Consider the following 18,528-nt stretch of genomic DNA (forward strand, 5'->3'; position numbering starts at 1 on the left):
CTAATTTAAATTGTCAATGACTGTTGATTGGACCTTGGACTTAGGCACTGTGTAGAATAAAGTTCAAAAACAATTAAATTTATTTTTAATATAATTTTAATTTAAATTTTTAATTATGGGGTCTGAAACTGTAAGTCCTGTTAAATATTTCCTCAGTGGAGGATTTGGTGGAATATGTACAGTAGTTGCTGGCCATCCTCTTGATACTATTAAAGTAAGATTACAATTTTAACCATATCAAATGAATGAATTAATTATTTTTTCTTCTTTTATAAGTATTATGCATATATACTTTTTTTTTATTATAGTTATTTACTTGAATAATATGATTCAAGTACTTATATTATTTATCATTTTTCAGGTACGTCTTCAAACTATGCCTCTTGCTGGGCCAAATGAAAAACCTCTTTACACAGGTACATTTGATTGCGCTAAAAAAACTGTAACAAAAGAAGGAATACGTGGTCTATACAAGGGTATGTGCATTTTTAATATTATTAACATTATTATTAGATATAATAGTGTTTTATACACATGTTGTATACATATCTACATACCCCCTTTAAACAGGTATAACTTAACAATTACTTAGGTATGGGAGCACCATTACTTGGAGTGGCACCTATATTTGCTATGAGTTTTTTGGGTTATGGTGTTGGAAAAAAATTACAACAGAAGGGTCCAGACGATAAGCTCACCATACCACAATTATTTTATGCTGGTGCATTTAGTGGAATATTTACAACTGTTATTATGGCACCAGGTGAACGGATAAAGTGTCTTTTACAAATACAACATGCAGATGCTGAGAAGAAATATAAAGGACCCCTTGATTGCGCCAAACAACTTTATCGAGAGGGAGGCCTTAGGAGTATTTATAAGGGTACATGTGCTACCCTTTTGAGAGGTTTGTTAATATAATAAATTACATTAATTATATTTGTACAGCGTATATAACTGCTTTAGCAGATATGTGTATCACACATTTTTATAAAAAAGTTTTAATCAAACAATTGTTAAAGTAGATATTAAATATCATATTCGATGTACTTTTTTTAGTTCATCCAAATTTAGAATGTTTACCATAAATTAAATGCAAGTAAGATAGAATTTGCTAACTTATAGCATTGTCATTTTCATAATTTAATACTTTTGGCATTCCGAGTATACGCCTTCGCTTTAATTTTTTACATTGCAAACCACCCTTACGTAGAGCATGGAAAACTCCCCAATTTTGTAGTCTCTTAGGTGTGAAACAACGTGGTGCTGTTTCTCTAATTCTATTCACCTGTTAAATAGACGAATTATATGTTAGAAATAGTTTAACTCGATAAATAATATTGTTTGATTTTTACATACCAAATGTGGATTCCAAGTAGCCATAGCACATGTACAATCCCATGGATTACCATCCAGTTTGATATTTTGTACCTGAGATGGTTTATTCACTGTCCATAAGATTTTAAAAAAATCCCATGGTAATGTAGTCAATTTATTTTTCGTAAGAATAATTTCCTTCAATTCTTTTTGATATTGCGTACTGAATAATCCAGGTGGTATATATTCCAAATCGTTATTAGATAAATCTATAAGTTTAACTTTTTCTAAACCATAAAATGCATCCATAGATATGTGCTGAATGTGACAGTAACTTAAATCTAAATCTATCAATTTTCCAAGATCTGAAAATGCATCAAAATCGACATTTGTGACATTTCCACGTATTTTTAAATATGTTAACGATGGCATTCCTTGTAAGATGAAACGTTCTAACAATGGTATTTCTACGTTATACAAATGTAATATTTGCAATTGCAGTAATCCCAATAGAGAATTTCTTTGCAATTTTAATTTTGAATCTGTGCCTCCAAGGTATAACTGTTTTGTTGTGTTCATAATTTCAAATGTACTGAAAAAAATGCTTTTATTATAATAAATTATCTAATTATTTATACATATATACATATATATCTAGAAATGAAAGTTACCTTGGAAATACAGAATCCATTGGATTTTCCCCAAAATCAGCCATTGTAAGTGCAGGGAATGGAGGAAAAGATAATTCAGATAAAAATGTTAGATTATTTCCAGTTAAATCTAATTGTTCCAACATCAACAAACCTGCCAAATCTACGCTTTTTAACGTTAGCAATTGATTACTTGCTAAGGATAATAATTTTAGATTTGGTGTTCCATAAAAACAAAATTCTGGGATAAATCTGAGATTATTTTTTTCCAATGAAAGATAGAGAAGACTATCAAGGCCATCGAACATGTGCCAAGATATATCTTTAAGTGCACATTCGTATACCCTCAAATGTGTAAGAGCACGGAGTCCAGTAAAAAGGCCAGCATTTTCTCTGTAACCATCCATTTCTTGTTTGTAAATGTCATATGGAAGTATTTCTTTATCGTCACTTTCTCCACTATTTTGTTGACTCAGAAAAATTAATCTATGTCCTTTATGTTCATTAGTAGCACTTGTAACTACTTGCTCATTATAAAGTTTTTCATCGTTAGGTAAATTCATTGGTTTGATCACAAGATTTGCTTTATTTTTACTAGTTGTATTAAGGCTTGTTAATCTCACACGTTCTAAGTTTAAATACAGTAATGTCATTCCCAGTGGAAATAAAGCATCGCGTGCTAAAACTATACCACCTTTGGATTCATCTATATTTACATCGTTTACAGAAGGGTTATCATAGTCTATACCCTCAATAGTTAGAGACAGTAATTCAGTGAAACGTTGAAATGTTGTTGCTTTTAAAAAAATTTCTGCATCTCCTCTACCTGACCTAAGTATAGTGAGAACCTGTAATTATAAAGAAATATTTTAGTTTATTCATTTTTGCTTTTATCATTATATTATGTAATTGTTAATTCAATATTTGATCAATTATTACCTGTATATCTGAAGGAAGCATGTTCAAAAGTTTTTCATGTTCCTCTGCTACTACACACGTTGCAACTTTTAACAATTCATCACCTATGTGATTATTATAAAAGCTATAATCAGTATCATCCACTGTTGGGGTCTGTTAAACAGAAATTTATTAATGAAGAAAGAAAAACATTTCACAGTTTTGCTTCTTACATTACTCCTCTTTCTTGGTATAGTCCATTGATGTAGTGGCAGATCAGAAAATTTTTGTATTTCACAAGAACATCCTTGAGGACATTGCATCTCCCAAATATCACCGATATCTATTATTTGTCCCATGCACTGTATCTGAATAATTAATAACACTTATATATTATTAGTTATACAGGAATAATTTTGATTAAAATAATAACAAGGATGTTTCTAATTAATTGAAATGTTATAAGCTTGAGGATTAACAAATTGAATACTTAAATATTTCTTAGATTTGAATAAAAGTTAAGTTATACTAAAATTTCTAATTTTGTACCAATTATATAGAATTATGTACCCAAAAGAAAATGAAGAAGTAAGGTAACGCAATTGCCATAATTATAAAAATTTGTCAATGCAGCACTATTTCTAAACCAAGTAACAGTCCGCTGTTCCAAAGGAAACTGAAATTTGTAAACTGTTATCTATCTTCCTCGATACCTCCTATCAAACAGGATGCGTTCTATCTATCCACCCACATACATTATCCACTGTTATTAATTATATGTAATATTTACGGACTGTTTCTGATTAGGAGAAATATTTTGAAACCTCTAATCAATATATTTTAATTACTAATATTATTACAGATGTTCCTGCAAGCGGAATGTATTTTATGACATATGAAACTTTACAAAGGTGGTTGACACCGGAGGGAGGAAAATTAGGTTTACTATCAACGATATTAGCAGGTGGTTTTGCCGGTGTTGCCAATTGGGTAGTTGGTATTCCACCAGATGTTTTAAAAAGTCGATTGCAAGCAGGTATGCATTTTTGAATAAACTATATTTTTGATCATTTTTAATAATTTTATTTATAAATTTATATAAAATCAATTTGAGATTGTATCAATTAACAATTTTATAGCACCCGAAGGCACATATACAAAAGGTATTCGCGAGGTATTCGCTCGTTTGTTAAAAGAGGAAGGACCGAGAGCACTTTATAAAGGGTGTACACCCGTTATGTTACGTGCTTTTCCCGCAAATGCGGCATGCTTTCTAGGATTTGAAGCAGCTATGAATGTTTTAAATTGGGTGGCACCCAATTTATAAGATTCAATTGATATTTTTTATATATAAAATTATACAATCTCATAAGCAGTACCAACAAAGTTAACAAATTACATTTGTCTTATTTGTTGAACGATTATTGTTACTATAATAGTGTAACTTTTAAGTTTATTGTTTAATTGAAATGTTACACTTTTAAAACTATGTTTTTTTATATTAAATGTTTATAATGTCTTTCAAGAGATATATATTACCATTTAACAACAAAATATCTTTTATCATAGTTTATAAAAAAAACATAACATATCAATGAGATAATATTAAGGATATAAATCTAAATGTATAACACTGCCATATATATATATATATATATATATCATAAGGTAACAAAATATTAATCCTATATTTTTTGAGTAAACAGTAAAAAAGTTAAATTCATTTTTATATATAAAAAAAAATGTATATTTGAAACAAGAAATAGAGTATAACATAATCTTTGATATATATATTAATAAAGTAAACATATCAATTATTTAAAAGTATAATGAAAAGAAAGATATATGCTTTGTAATACAGCAGAAGTATTTAGGTTTTAGATATTATAATCTATTTTTATAGAAAAGACACATATAGTACAAAGTGATATTTATAAACTTTGTTATTTAAAATAGTAATGCATTGTACTGCTTAGTTTCATATGTGTGTATATATACCTTTATATACACAGATTTTTAATTAAATTTAATATTATAAAGCTCTATTTTGTTTATTTCATATATATTAAGATGATTGTTAATTGTTTACAATATATACAATTAAAGTATTTACTACAATATATATCATACGATTTTAAAATGTTCAATAAAATAAGAGACATAAAAGAGATTATTCTCTCCATGTAATTCTGTCAAATTTCATATTATCTATGTAATATTTTTCAATATATAATTATACCATTTAATTACTCTTCCCAGTCATCGGTGTCAGCTTGAGAATCATATTCGCTTGTAGCAGAATTTCTATCAGAAGCGTAGTGTTCACTCGACTTAGGTGGTGGTGGTGGTATTGAACTAGACATTCTCTCTAATGCGCCTGTAGCAGAGCCCGCAATACCTTTTCTTCTTAAAGCTAATTTAGCATGAAGATCTGCCATTAGGTCTCCACCTACCGAAGCTGATGACCAACGATTTTCCTTCTTATCAATCGGCACTGTGTGCCTCAATTTTGCTCTTCCAATTCCACCTGCATCACGTATCGCTGCCATCAAATCTGATCGGTCATCTGTACTCATACTTTTTTTATTAGTTTGAGTGGATCTTTTTTCATTCTGCTTTTGCAAACTTTCATCTTTAGATGGTTTGTCTGTTGATGTAGATGGTGAAGTTGGTGGCGGAGGCGGAGGTGGTGGAGGAGGAGGAGGCGGTGGTGGCGGAGGTGGTGGTGGTGGCATACCCAATGGTGGTTGTATCGTCTTAGAGTTCGTTTCATTTGATCCAGCATTATTAATATTTCCTGATGAAGTAATAGTTGCATTTACTGTTGATGACTTAGATTCAATGTTGGCTGATGAATTGTTCACAGTCAAATTAGGTAGATTAGAAACATTAGATTCGTTTGTATTTTCTGGTCCAGTTTCTTCAATTAAAGATGGCAAATCTAATCGAACCGTAGGAGTAACAACTGCAGAAGATGGAGCAATAGGACTTTGTGAATTCAAGTCTAAATCGAATTTTTCATTATCTACAATTCCTGGTAAATCTGGTAGCATGAGTGGTACATTTATTTGTGGAACCTGGAAAATATATATATATATATATATATATATATAAATAGATTAGAATGTTTTTAGATTAATAAAGCTATATAGATTTAAATATGCAATTACCTCTCCAAGGACTGGCGTATAAAGATAACCAGATGGCAAATCCATTTCTGACGAATGCCACGAATGTATGATTGAATCGGGTGCATCTTCTATTTGTTTTTTATCATTAGACTTATTAGATGATAAAGCTTTTCTATACGTATTATTTACATTATCGAATAGTAGAAGTGCACTAATAGACGAAGGTAAAGATGGTACATATTGACGAGCATTCATATCGTTTTCTGTCCGTTCCTTATTTTTATATCTAACGTAATAAAACTGTAATTTTTCCTGTAGATTGACATTCATTGCATACTGACTGTCTTCGGTATTAATGTTAGTAGATAGATGTGTTTCGTGCCTGCCCTTTGGTGGTATTGAATACTTGTGAATATTTGCTGTATTATTAATATTATCACGTTGCAACGGTATAGCCATTTTATATTCATTGTATGTATGATTAGCAGGATATTTAGCAGCAGAATATATTTTGATAGCCTTTAAATTTAAATTAGATTGTAAGTAGTGCAATTGATTTTCCAATTTTATAGCTCTATTTCTTATATCTGAAAGTCTGTAAAAAGTAAATAGTATCGAATGAAATAAATTAAATATAACAAAAATTTGTTGATACCAAAAACAAATGGGTGAAAGATACCTTTGAGAATTTTCAGTAAGCCTCTTTTCTATGCAATTAAATATATATAATACAGCAGAATCTAAATTATCTAATGCCTCAGTTATCTGAATTATTGTTTCTTCGTGCCTCAAATTATTAGATATAATACCTAAAAATAATATATAGTAATTAAGTACATGTTTATAATAAATTGATTTAGTAAAAAGTAGATAATGTAATAAATAGATTACCGATTTCTATATGTTTCGGCATGTTGTAATAGATTTCTACGGAATTGCATTACATACATGAACAATGCATCCAGTTTGGTTAAGGTCAGTTTTGACAAGTTACTGTAATTATGGTAAAGCAGATTTTCAGCGAGTAATTAGTTTCAAATTTCTACTGAAAGATGGCAGCAACAAGCACTTACCAATCGAGCGTTCGGTCGATAACACCGATAATTTAAAATTTAAAAAATGAAATCCTAAAAGTATTCACCTATTCTGCCAAATGAAATAAATAAAAATTACAGAAACTTGTTGCTAACTACAAATAAAAATAAAATAGTTTGTAAAATGATTTAAGTCAAAAGCATGTTTTTAATACTAAAAATAAAAAGAAAATATAAAAAAAGTAGAAATTGAGAAGAATGAAAATAAATGTCAGCAGAAAAATAAAGAGTCAGACGAACAAAAGGATGCAGGATAAAGGAAATTATTCTTAGCTAGTTTTGAAAGTAGTAAAACACTTGACCTTGGTTAGAGTGATACGGTCAACGATTCTCCACCTTCTAACCTGAGGAGCTTACTCACATAGGTTGGATAAACAACGAAGATACATCTTTTCTCGAGGCAGACCCACGTCATCTTTCGCGTGTTTACACATTTTTCACGACTCGATTAACACCGTAGGTCGAGGATATTCGTCGTATATATGTATATCGATGAAAACATTTTTACGACGTAAAAAGAAGCTATATATATATATATATATATGTATATAGATATGTGTGCAATACGCATCTCGGGTTTTCCCTTCGAATCTTGTAAGACACAAAACTTTAATTAAAAATGGAATAGTTCTCTTTTATGAATTATAACTTTGTACATAAATAATTTTATAGGGCGTTCTAGATATCTAGAAATAAAATTTTGATTAAATCGTGCAATGATCACTTTCTATAAATAATTTATTAATATTCTTTCATGATGCAAGCAAGAATTTCTTTCAAAAAAAGAAGATAGAGATGATAAATAAAAAAATAAAGAATAAAAAATTAAATATATAATTGAAAGTAAATTTCTAAATGAAAATTTGTGAAATTTTTCAGCTACGTAGATCAATTTAAAAATTGTGTAGGTACGTTAATCAGTTTTACAATCGCGTGTATCCTTATAGGGGAAAAATGGATACGTATTCGGCATTTTGATAAGTATTTCTCCATGCAAAATAGTAGCTTCCTTTCGCTCCTGTATGTATATCACATATACAAAAAGATACAGATGCATTGTATACACGAATGCAACAGGATAAATGTTGGGGAAGTCTCGAAGAGAACATATACTAGGTATATAAAGCCTGAGGAAACCAAACTGGACATCAGTTTTCAACATGTTGCGTCCACTGCATTTCGTAAGTGATTTCTTCTAAATATCTTCAAAGTATTTTATTTTACTTTATTTTTTTTTGGGGGGGGGGGGGAAATTAATTTCCTGAAGTATTAATTTTTTGTTTTATTTTTTGTATAAAGATTTCGAAGGCATTTTGTCGCTAATGACCAAAGAGTATGTTAACTAATTAGTTGACTGGTACTAATCCTTCGCACTACGATGATTGGTTTCAGGTGTTGCTTTTGTTGGCGATAGCCTTCGTGGTGTCCGTGCCGGTGCCAGACCAAGTAACCGAGAACATATCGAGTAACATAGAAGAGAGAATAGAACCGAATGATTTAGAAGCTGACGCTAGCTATTGGGGGTGAGTTTTATCAAAATATATAATGTTCTTAATAAAAATCCTTTCTTACGAAAAAGAAAAATCTCATTTAATTTTTAATATACAAAACTATTTTACATGTGTTGTGGGATACGCGAATGTTTTCGTATGCGACATTTGTTATCTGAATTTACGTGATTTGTCTGGCATACTAACATCGAAGTAAACAGTTGCATTTCACGTGACGAGTTTACTATATTCAAATACATTTCCATTGAATTTTATTCGAAAAAGGTACCATTTTTTTTTAAATACGATCATTATAATATTGTACAAAAATAATTCTACGTGTATACTTTGAAATTATTTTGTTAAAAGGAAAAAAAAGGGATAGAGAAATGTGTATTACTGATGAAATTATTAATTATATATTATTGCAGATACGCAAGACCATGGAGATATGGCTGGGGTGGCGGATGGTACGGGAAAGGATGGGGTTGGGGTGGCAGAGGCTGGGGTGGCCCGTGGTACGGAAGAGGATGGGGTGGCAGAGGTTGGGGATGGTGGTAAAATCAGATGATTAGCAACCATTACTGGATTCGACGATGGAATTTACGATATTATAATATGTTTATAAAAATAAAATTCGAAATGTAGCAAAGCGAACGATATTTGTATTGTTAAGAAACGTCCATGTTTTCTTTCATTAAAAAATGTTAAAGGAACAACAAAAAATAGATTATAAAATGAGAATAAAAATTGTGAAAGATTGAAAGATATGAAAACTTTACCTATGTGATTTCCAATGACATTTTATTTATAGATCATCATCCTTAAAAACGATTTCCTTCAAATTTGATTAAATTCGCTAATGAATATTCTAATGAAACGTTGTCACGATAGTTTCAAGAATCAAATCAAATAAAGAATCTGACTCAACGCGTGCATATTCTAACACAACGTATACGTAAACAAAGTATGTTCTTCAAGTTTTTCCGATTTTCTCTTAGTTTGTTATATAAATAGTTCATGCCACGATATTCGTGGCAAAGCCACGCCTGTTCTAACGAAAGGATTAATCCTAGATTCTAGTCCTTGTAATTTGTTCAAGAGACATTAGGCAAGTTAAATTAGTAGTTATGGGAAGCGCATGTGCTATTCTTAGCACAGTAACAATGTTTTTAAACATAGAACATAATATTATATTAATAACGTTACCACACACACATATATATATATGTTGACACACGTCATTGTACCAACAAACTCAATGATCGAATAAATTGGCATTGGCAATCACGAGTAGATGAATACGATATAGAAATAACTCAAAGGTCTAAGAAAAAGTGGATAACGAATATGCAAGGAGGTTGAATTTATAAGCTTGTACATTAGAAAACATATTATGACAACGTCTTGACGTATTACACAAATCCAAAGATGGATCATTTTGGTTTACCAGGTTAATTATCGCTTTTGTCGAGCGTCATTGTACGATTAGCGTGCCCTCCTTTGACGTCATTGTTACATATAAATACTCAATAGCTCTTCTTTTTTCTCATAAACTTATCGTGAAGCTAGTACGACGGATCTACTACTGAAACTATCGATAAAAATTACGAAAGTTTGAGAGAAAATAGAAGATCATTGGAATTCATCGAAAATGGTAAGAACAAACATTCGTTTTGAAAAAAGAAGAAAATAAATTGTAAAAAAAGAATTGGAGTATTCTCTTTGAAAAAATGTGACAGAATTGAGAAACCATTTGGTTATTTGTCTATTTTATATTTCCAGGTTGCTACCAAGGTTTTCGTATTTATATTCTTCCTCGCTGTTAGCTGCAGCTACTGCTACGGGTCTCCGATCAATAGAGCATCGATCATCCAACCAGTAATCGTTGTTCCAACTATTCTCGATCAGGAGACAAATTCTGATGTGTTCCTTAACGATGAAGGAACAGAAGAGGTGATTGTACCATCGGTTCTTCTCGTTCTCGATGGTTACTTAAACGATCCAGAAAACTTGTTATCAAAGGAAATCATTGATTCGGGTTCAAGGAAAATCGAGAAACGTGACGTGATCGAAGAATCTACGAAGGATGATCTCGAGACTGCAGCTGGTACCAACATTCTTCGTCCTCTTTTTGTTTATCGTCAACAACTCGCTTACAGGCAACGTCTAAGGGAAGCTACTCGTCGTGGAAATCGTTTTTGAATTGAATTATCTGAAACATTTGTGCTAAAGAGATTGGCTGATATATCAGCTGAAATGACGAGGACACGATTCAAATAGATCTGATTTATTTAGATCATGAATTTCACACGAAACGAAAGACAAAATTTGATTCAGAGCTGTAGCTTCTTCAATCAAATGGCTTACCAAAGAATGAACAAGACAAGGAACGATTGAAATGAGTTCTGCGACCAAAACAATAATTTATTATCAAATATAGAAGACAAATATTCGAGGATTGTCGAATGATCATTCTGTTTTTACGAGTGTTGGTAGATAACGAGGATTATTAAAGTTTCATTTCGTGAAGTGTTCAACGAGATGGATGGAAAGAAATATCGACTGAGAATAATCATGAAAATGTTTCTTACAAAAAAAAAAAAAAAGATTACAATTGTAAGGATTTAATATTTAGAAGATAAGAAGCTGATACCAAAGTTAGGATAATTTCAGTGTTATAAGTCTTGCAGTCATATTTTTGAAAGATTCGAGTATTTATGACTATATAGTGATAAGATTATGTTATTAAATATAAGTTAGTTTAATAAAAAAATATTTCAGAATAAAGAGAGATATTATTCTTTTATATAATCAAATATACATTTTATCTTGATCTATTCCATACATAAATACATTCCATTAAAGAACAAATGTAAGAATTAAACTTATAGAATATTAGTCGTTAACAAAATTGTTATCTTCCAGAAAATATCGGATATTTTAGAAACCTGCGATATGATTCTTGTTTATAAATTGGTTTCTGTTCATCTACCTGCCAGTCTTGACGTCGATACCAATAAGGTGCAGAATAACTTCTATCTTCCTCCATTTTAAGATCTTCTTCGACGTTGCTCAAATCTCTCGACCAGGTTGATCTTTTATTACTGACGTCACGATTCAAACGAGCAACTATCAAACTTGGATCAAAGAGAATATCCTGAAAGGAATCAACGGTGTCATCGTCCTTTCCACTTGTTTCTATTGTCGTTGTATTTTCAGTTTTAGCAACGACGGAACTTGAAATTGTCGATGTCCTTGCTATCAAATCTTGGCCTCCAACGCAATTATTGATATGCAACAAGAATAGAAGACTAATGGCAAGAATAATCCCAGTCATTTTGAATGATCTTTCTATCTATTCGTATTCAGTACAGTTATTTGTATCGACTAACACGTTTCTCCGATAACTTGCTTGCTTTTATACTCGAGAGTGTAGAATTCTTTACTTAAATTGATTGCTAAACATTTGAAGCTTTTGGTTGGCGTCGTTAACCGTGCGCTAAGTGACGAAGCGTTATTTATGTTCGAGTATGTTCGAAGAATAAACGTTCGACATAGAGTTTACAAAGTTCACGTTTTTCTTGAAATAAAAAAAAAAAATAATACCTACGGAACAAAACAGTAAGTTAGTTTAATCAAGAAGCAATTAAGATGATCTTGAATAACGCGAACTTGCTAATTTTGTCGATGTGGTAATAATTGACAATTGGATCGTTAGAAGTTTAGAAAATTGATTGTTTTCAAAGTCACGAATATATATTAATAAGCTCTAAGGATTAATAACAATCTACGATATACTTTTTAATACTAAGGAGAATGTTCGAAATGTTCAAATAAAAATATAGAATATTTTGTAGCAAAGTAGATGTTCAGGAAGTGATTTTTATTGCGTATCAAAAGGTAGATCATCGATGGATCGCAAGAACAAACAGTACACACGTCACTTAGCTAACTGGCGATAATTGTTTCGGTACCTTCTATAAAACTCGAACTGACCGTTATAAGAGACTCAGAGGTATCACAACTTTTGGCGTCGACTTAGAATCGAACGAATTCTTTACGAGATGAAGTACTTGTCTTCGGTACGTTGACTTTTCTACCTGTTTAGTATTTATTCGCAAAACGATCGATTTCAGAAAACTTGACACATTTTAAAATCATAATTAATGCGTTTCTAAGTATCCTTTGATCAAAATTCTTAAAAAAAAAACAAACATTATATTTTATAATAAATAAAAGTGACATATGTTAAATATCAGTGCACAATAATATGCAAGAAAATATTTCTGAAATCGATGAGAGGTTGGAGTATTCGTAATTAGAAAACGTTTGTTTATTCATTGCTACGTTTTAATGCTTCAGTTTAAATGGACACTTCTCTTTTCTGGTCTGACATTGATTCTTGGAGGAGGAAATGTTTATACCAAGCCTTTGAATAGCGAGGATGTCGAGAGCCTGCTTCCTGCAACCCCACAAACCACGAATGAAACAGTGGCTGCCATTATTCAGGACCCAGTTGTAAAGAATGCAGTTCAATATGCAGTCGGTAATGGATCTTTATCAGGGTTGGTTGTTAAGAAGCACGTAGTCATTATCCCTGCTAATGCACCTGATCAGGTTAGTTAAATAAATCATATATATTTTAATGATTACTTTATTAATTATTAATCATTTTGTTTTGTAGGTACTCTCTCATAGACAGCAAATTCTTGTAGCACCTACGTCGCACTTGGAAGACATACGGAAAAATATCACTGAAGATCTTCAAACGGAAACTGAACTACCGGAAGAGTCAGTATTGACGTATCAGCCAATGATCGAGGATGATGCAAATGAGGTGTGTATAACTTGGAGGTAAACGACGATATAAAGCTGAATGGGTCATTATAAAATTTATGTAGGAATTTCATTCCGAGAATACACTTTGAATGTTCGAAGTAACAGAAAAAGCATCTGCTTTCATACGTAATTCTTTATATTAAACAAAATTATTCAATGTTCTAGGAAAGTGAAAGTACTTTGTACTTGGTAAACCACGATACTACGTTGTCCAACGATATCGTAGAAGATCCAAATGATCATCTCAATAAATTGAAAGAGATTTTACCAAGTATCAAACCTGAAGTCGAATTACCGGAAGGTACGGTCACGCAAAAGATAAATGTATCAAAGATCGCCGATAAGGATATACCTGTACCGGTAGTTGCGGTACTCGATCCTTCAAAAGAAACAAACGATAAGATCGAGAGTTCGATCGTAGCTCTGTTACCAAATATCAATCCGACCACTGTGGACGATCGATTGAATTATTTGGAAGCTAATCGAAAGGAAATTCAAAGAGATGTGCAACGGTACATAGACGAATCTTCCTTGAGTATTGATCCGGAAATTTGGAAACGTTCTATGGAGAGTGAACCTGAGGTAACAAAATATGAATGATTGAACAAGATTTTTTACATAATTACAAAACAGGAATGGACATACGAAGAAAAATCATTCAGTTATTTTGATTTACAATAATCTTAATTGTTTCAATGATAGATCGGATCATCTCCTACGACCTACGATTCACAAATTCAAAATGTAAATTACTTAGAATCCGAGAGATACGATTTACCAACGATCATTCTTGTTCCACGAGATGTCCAGTTGCCGTATCTTTGGAAATCGAAAAATAATCAAAATAATCCTTCGAAGGATAACGAGGAGGATATGAGCACCGCGGAAGATATCGTCTTTAGACCGTTGTTTAGATTTCGACAGGAAGCACGTCGTAGATCCGATGCTTATAACAATCGAGGGTACAATTCCTATCAAAATTATGATTCATATCCGAGACGTCGATACAGACCACGATATTCCTCCTATGATTATTATTAATTATTAATTGTTAACGAGAAATAAATTTGATTATTCGATCGTTATGTATAATAATACTTGCAAATATTGACATACTTATAATATTATTATTATTGATTATCTTTATCTAATTTATGACAGTACTTTAATAAATTGTATCTTAATGAAATGTTGTAAACAAACGTTGCATTCGTATCAGTTTTATCTCTATCTCACTCATTCTTTCTTTTCTTTTTTCTTTTCTTAAATAGAGACGCATTCAAGATGATATGTCATCAAAACTTTTGATTAATATTTTGTAACATTTTGAATACGTCATCCCAATGATTAGTCATTGACGAATATAAATAATCACGACTAATTTACATAGACTCTAAACGATATTTATACTGTTCTAATTGTGCGTGACAGAGTGTTTAGTATATTAAAAAAATACTGAGGATTTCGAGATAGTAGATTGGATGTTTACGTTGTGAACATTCATCTACTTATTATACTGTCGAATAAAAATTGTTTTAATATCATTTAATTTCCATTACCAAACTTATGTAATCGTAAAACCCGGAACATCTGAACGTAAAATCATTCTGTGGAAAGATACTTTAATGAAACACTAATTAGATCACGCTTTTCAAAGAAATACTTTGATTCTTCCCTTACTTAAGTTTTCAAATGATTCATGAGCTTGGAAATTTTGTGATCGAAATAAGCTGAAAAAAAATGACGTCTTTTCTCTTCCTATTATTTTAATGATACCATTGTCTTCGATTATAATACTTGTAATCCTTTTCTTATATTTCAATGATAATTAAATAACCAAGTATCCGGTAAATAAAAAAAGAAAATAAATAAAAAAAACATAAGCATAATTATGTTTCAATCATGGAATGATTAGAAATCTAGTTAGTGTGGCGCCGTTAATGTCTGCAGGGAAAATGATTAGTCATTTGTACGTATTCTCGGTCATCCAAATGTGAATGAGCGAGGATACGAGTAAACTTGGAACAATGGGCCTTCTGTTCCTGAATCTACTACGTGCTTTTACATTTACGTGTAAAAATCGATGAATAGGTATTTAACACTTACGTTTACTCGGAACTATGCACCACAATATTTCAGGTGTAAACCAACAATAAAGTTCGATTAACCCTTTACCCTTAATTACAAATACGACAAACATGTAAATTAGATTTCTATCAGAGATAAATAACAAAAAAAAAATAGAAAAAGTAGAAAGAGAAAAAGAAAGAAGAGATCTGCGTATTTTGATAAAAGTGTGCCATTTTTTATTAGATGATTTTTATAAATTTAAGGGTCAACGATATAAATTTCAATAACGCTTTCACCTGCAAGTTTTTTCTTTCGAATTCGTGTCTTCTCTCTCTCTCTCTCTCTCTCTCTCTCTCTCTCTCGCATGTGTTTTTTTTTTTGTATCTCTTTTTATTTCTTTTCCTGCAAGTGTTACCAGTTTGTGAGTCATCAAAGAAGCTGAAAGGTTTTCAAAGCAGTGAGATTTGTACCAGGAATGAAACTATTCCCCCTCTGTAACTGAATCTGCATACCAACATACACACGTTGCTATGAGAATAGCTTAATCGTATTCTTCAAGATCACACAAACGCAATTATATATAAGCATCGATCTTTCGATATTTGTTCTCAAACGTTGTTTAAAAGTCTTTGACGAAAGAACTCCAGTGATAAGGAAATAAACGCATAATTATATTAATCAATAAGAGATAAGGGAGAAACAACTTTCCATAATCCTTAATCATGGTAAGTAATGCAATTTTAATTAGAAAAAAAATGTTTTTTCTTCATTTTTAAATTCCTTTCGTTTGTATCAAATATAATGTTGGAAGATATTGATTATTAATGTTATTTTTACAGAAATTTGTCTTAATATTTTATACTACAACGATATTGACATGGAGTGCAGCAGAATTATTAAACGGTTCTTCCGCGTATTCTAAAATCCATGATAGATCGGACAACGATAATGAAGAAACACGATTATTGAGAAGATATTGGAATGATCAAGCTAATATCAAAAGACCTCATATTGATCGTAAAACTGGATTCGATGGAAGGGTTCGAAAAATCAATGTTGAACCGAATGAGAATGGTCCAGGAATTAGAGCTTATGGTTTGCCGAGAAAACATGTTGAAGATAATGGTTTGATCGAGAGAATTAATCTTGTGGAATCCGAAATAAACGATGATCGATCGCGAAATGCTCGAGTTGTATGTGTTATTTGTTTTATAAATTAATTTGTATCTGTAGTTAAATATTTAAAAAACTAAACAAAATGATTTTCTAATTATTTTAGGTTGAAGCATACGGTATGTCTAAAAAGCAATTAGACAACAACGGTGAAATTGAAAGATTACCACCCTTAGTTATTGCAAAAAATGAAGAACCAAAAGAACATTCATTCGGAAGAATTCCAAGATCGATTTCTGAAGAAAATAAGGGCGAATCGAACGATCTAGAGGCACAAAATTCTAAAGTCTTCAGACCACTTTTCGTCTACAGACAACAAGTGGCAAGAAAACAACAGCTAAGGAACCAAAAGGATTTCTATCGTCCACCATCTTCACAGAGAGATTACAAATTGTGGGACCGTCGTAATATTGTTTATTGATCCGATTAGATCATTAAAAGTGTTATTTTTTTTTATATGCATTCGCGTTAATACATTCTACCAAAAATTAACTATTAGACACTGCTAAACTAGTTTTATAAGAATACGACTTTTTTCTAGCATAGTTTAAATGCGAAAAGTTATATTGTGCAAATGAATAAAAGAAGTTATCAAAAAAAAAAAAAAGAAAGAAAACAAAAGAAATAAATTCTTCAAATATATTCGTAACATATATATATATATATATATATTTGTCTATATATACGATAGACAAATGAATTTAATCGACGTGCGATATAAAATATTCTGTTGTGGTTGAAAAAATGTTTGTGGTTTTGATATTTCAATGGTAAGACGATAAGCGTCCTAAAAATTAAACGTTAATTAGGACAACGATGAAGACGACGATACGACTTGTTCACGTTGTAAATTTTTGTATTAATTCTGCTAAGATTATTTCCGAAGAACATTTAGATTTTCGAAATAATCAATGTGTCGAAAAATAGTTGTCATGCCGATGAAAATTAATCGTTTTTCTGATCGTAATAAAATAGCGGATAAAAATTGCGAATCCTTTACGCTTGAAAATTATACGGAAAAAGAAATTAAAAGGTACGTAGTAAATGTTCATAAATTTGTTTTTATAAATTTCTAATCGTCGTTCGATTAAAGCACAAAAAATGCCTCAAAATACTTTCAATTGATACGAAACAAGATCATATGTATAGTTTTGGATGGATTTTTAATGATTGCTATACTACCTTACGTTTTGTATCAATGGGCTTCCAGAAATGAACGATCAGTGATTATTTTCAAAGTGATTCTTGAAGTAAAATTACCATATTATTTCGTATTTAAATGTTGTTTTTTGGTTTCTTTAGAAATAGACGAAAGAAAAAGAACCTTTCGATATATATATTTTCAGATTGTATTAGAATTAATAATGTGGTTTACATTTGCCGGTGTATCCATGCTTATAACAGCAGCGTTTTTGATGGAAGAGCTTTATTTTAACAAAAATGATTGTAACAATTTTAAAGAGTCTATAGAAATTTCGAAAAAGAAGGAACAACTTGAAAATTGTACTTCATAATTTAATTACATATTTCAAAGATATTAATCGTGCTCAAATTAATTATTCGATCAGTTTATATTTGCATGAAAATTATTCAAAAGATCTAAGAAAATATTCTCTCTTATGATTTAATATTTATAGTTGTGTCATAGTTTACCACCGTAACAGTAATTAATTATTTATTTTAATAGAATTGTCTAATGTGAACAATACTCTCGACAAGTAATGCGCACATATAAAAGACTTATGCTAATACTTTTACACATATACGAATAAAGTTTATCAAATGTGAACGCGATTTTTTAGAAGTTTTATTTTCTTAGAGATATTAATATATAAAATAGATTTATTATTTCAAACGCTATCTG

The 18,528-nt window shown here is 30.9% G+C and overlaps 8 protein-coding genes across 9 annotated transcripts; 5 read left to right on the plus strand and 3 right to left on the minus strand.

The window, feature by feature from the left end:
- The first annotated feature begins 4 nt into the window (after positions 1-4).
- On the plus strand, positions 5-5,071 carry colt (carnitine/acylcarnitine carrier protein colt, mitochondrial). The gene is made up of 5 exons (XM_015323477.2): positions 5-214; positions 362-476; positions 593-907; positions 3,727-3,900; positions 4,004-5,071. Exons 1-5 carry the CDS (start codon positions 116-118, stop codon positions 4,189-4,191), a joined length of 891 nt encoding a protein of 296 aa, XP_015178963.1. The 5' UTR covers positions 5-115; the 3' UTR covers positions 4,192-5,071.
- LOC107067711 (uncharacterized) lies at positions 899-3,720 on the minus strand. The gene is made up of 6 exons (XM_015323473.2): positions 3,435-3,720; positions 3,098-3,232; positions 2,907-3,038; positions 1,989-2,815; positions 1,360-1,909; positions 899-1,288 (listed from the first exon to the last, which is right to left on the minus strand). Exons 1-6 carry the CDS (start codon positions 3,471-3,473, stop codon positions 1,115-1,117), a joined length of 1,857 nt encoding a protein of 618 aa, XP_015178959.1. The 5' UTR covers positions 3,474-3,720; the 3' UTR covers positions 899-1,114.
- On the minus strand, positions 4,793-7,492 carry LOC107067712 (WASH complex subunit 1). Its single transcript, XM_015323474.2, has 4 exons — positions 6,887-7,492; positions 6,675-6,804; positions 6,035-6,590; positions 4,793-5,941 (listed from the first exon to the last, which is right to left on the minus strand). Exons 1-4 carry the CDS (start codon positions 6,906-6,908, stop codon positions 5,111-5,113), a joined length of 1,539 nt encoding a protein of 512 aa, XP_015178960.1. The 5' UTR covers positions 6,909-7,492; the 3' UTR covers positions 4,793-5,110.
- Positions 7,493-7,882: 390 nt separating this feature from the next.
- Positions 7,883-9,355, plus strand: LOC107067756 (uncharacterized). Its single transcript, XM_015323557.2, has 3 exons — positions 7,883-8,270; positions 8,482-8,612; positions 9,011-9,355. The coding sequence occupies exons 1-3, from the start codon at positions 8,250-8,252 to the stop codon at positions 9,138-9,140; spliced, it is 282 nt and encodes a 93-aa protein (XP_015179043.1). The 5' UTR covers positions 7,883-8,249; the 3' UTR covers positions 9,141-9,355.
- A 735-nt stretch (positions 9,356-10,090) lies between these two features.
- On the plus strand, positions 10,091-11,373 carry LOC107067755 (uncharacterized). Its single transcript, XM_015323556.2, has 2 exons — positions 10,091-10,236; positions 10,365-11,373. Exons 1-2 carry the CDS (start codon positions 10,234-10,236, stop codon positions 10,782-10,784), a joined length of 423 nt encoding a protein of 140 aa, XP_015179042.1. The 5' UTR covers positions 10,091-10,233; the 3' UTR covers positions 10,785-11,373.
- On the minus strand, positions 11,366-12,064 carry LOC149033505 (uncharacterized). Its single transcript, XM_089179442.1, has one exon. The coding sequence runs from the start codon at positions 11,917-11,919 to the stop codon at positions 11,497-11,499; it is 423 nt and encodes a 140-aa protein (XP_089035568.1). The 5' UTR covers positions 11,920-12,064; the 3' UTR covers positions 11,366-11,496.
- A 4-nt stretch (positions 12,065-12,068) lies between these two features.
- On the plus strand, positions 12,069-15,980 carry LOC107067754 (uncharacterized). Of its 2 annotated transcripts, XR_016178868.1 has the most exons (7): positions 12,069-12,203; positions 12,483-12,664; positions 12,945-13,199; positions 13,267-13,419; positions 13,587-14,003; positions 14,124-15,512; positions 15,901-15,980. XR_016178868.1 is itself a non-coding variant. In XM_015323555.2 (6 exons), exons 2-6 carry the CDS (start codon positions 12,647-12,649, stop codon positions 14,460-14,462), a joined length of 1,182 nt encoding a protein of 393 aa, XP_015179041.1. In that variant the 5' UTR covers positions 12,069-12,203; positions 12,483-12,646; the 3' UTR covers positions 14,463-15,818. The 2 variants fall into 2 exon arrangements, 1 of the variants encoding a protein (XP_015179041.1); XM_015323555.2 differs by lacking the exon at positions 15,901-15,980 and having other exon boundaries at positions 14,124-15,818.
- An 81-nt stretch (positions 15,981-16,061) lies between these two features.
- On the plus strand, positions 16,062-18,458 carry LOC107067671 (uncharacterized). Its single transcript, XM_015323374.2, has 3 exons — positions 16,062-16,216; positions 16,331-16,684; positions 16,771-18,458. The coding sequence occupies exons 1-3, from the start codon at positions 16,214-16,216 to the stop codon at positions 17,083-17,085; spliced, it is 672 nt and encodes a 223-aa protein (XP_015178860.1). The 5' UTR covers positions 16,062-16,213; the 3' UTR covers positions 17,086-18,458.
- The last annotated feature ends 70 nt before the right edge of the window (positions 18,459-18,528 follow it).

Source organism: Polistes dominula, unplaced genomic scaffold (genome assembly GCF_049000335.1).
Source record: "Polistes dominula isolate Pdom_NZ unplaced genomic scaffold, Pdom_raw_medaka contig_373, whole genome shotgun sequence".
Classification (NCBI taxonomy): Eukaryota; Metazoa; Arthropoda; class Insecta; order Hymenoptera; family Vespidae; genus Polistes; species Polistes dominula.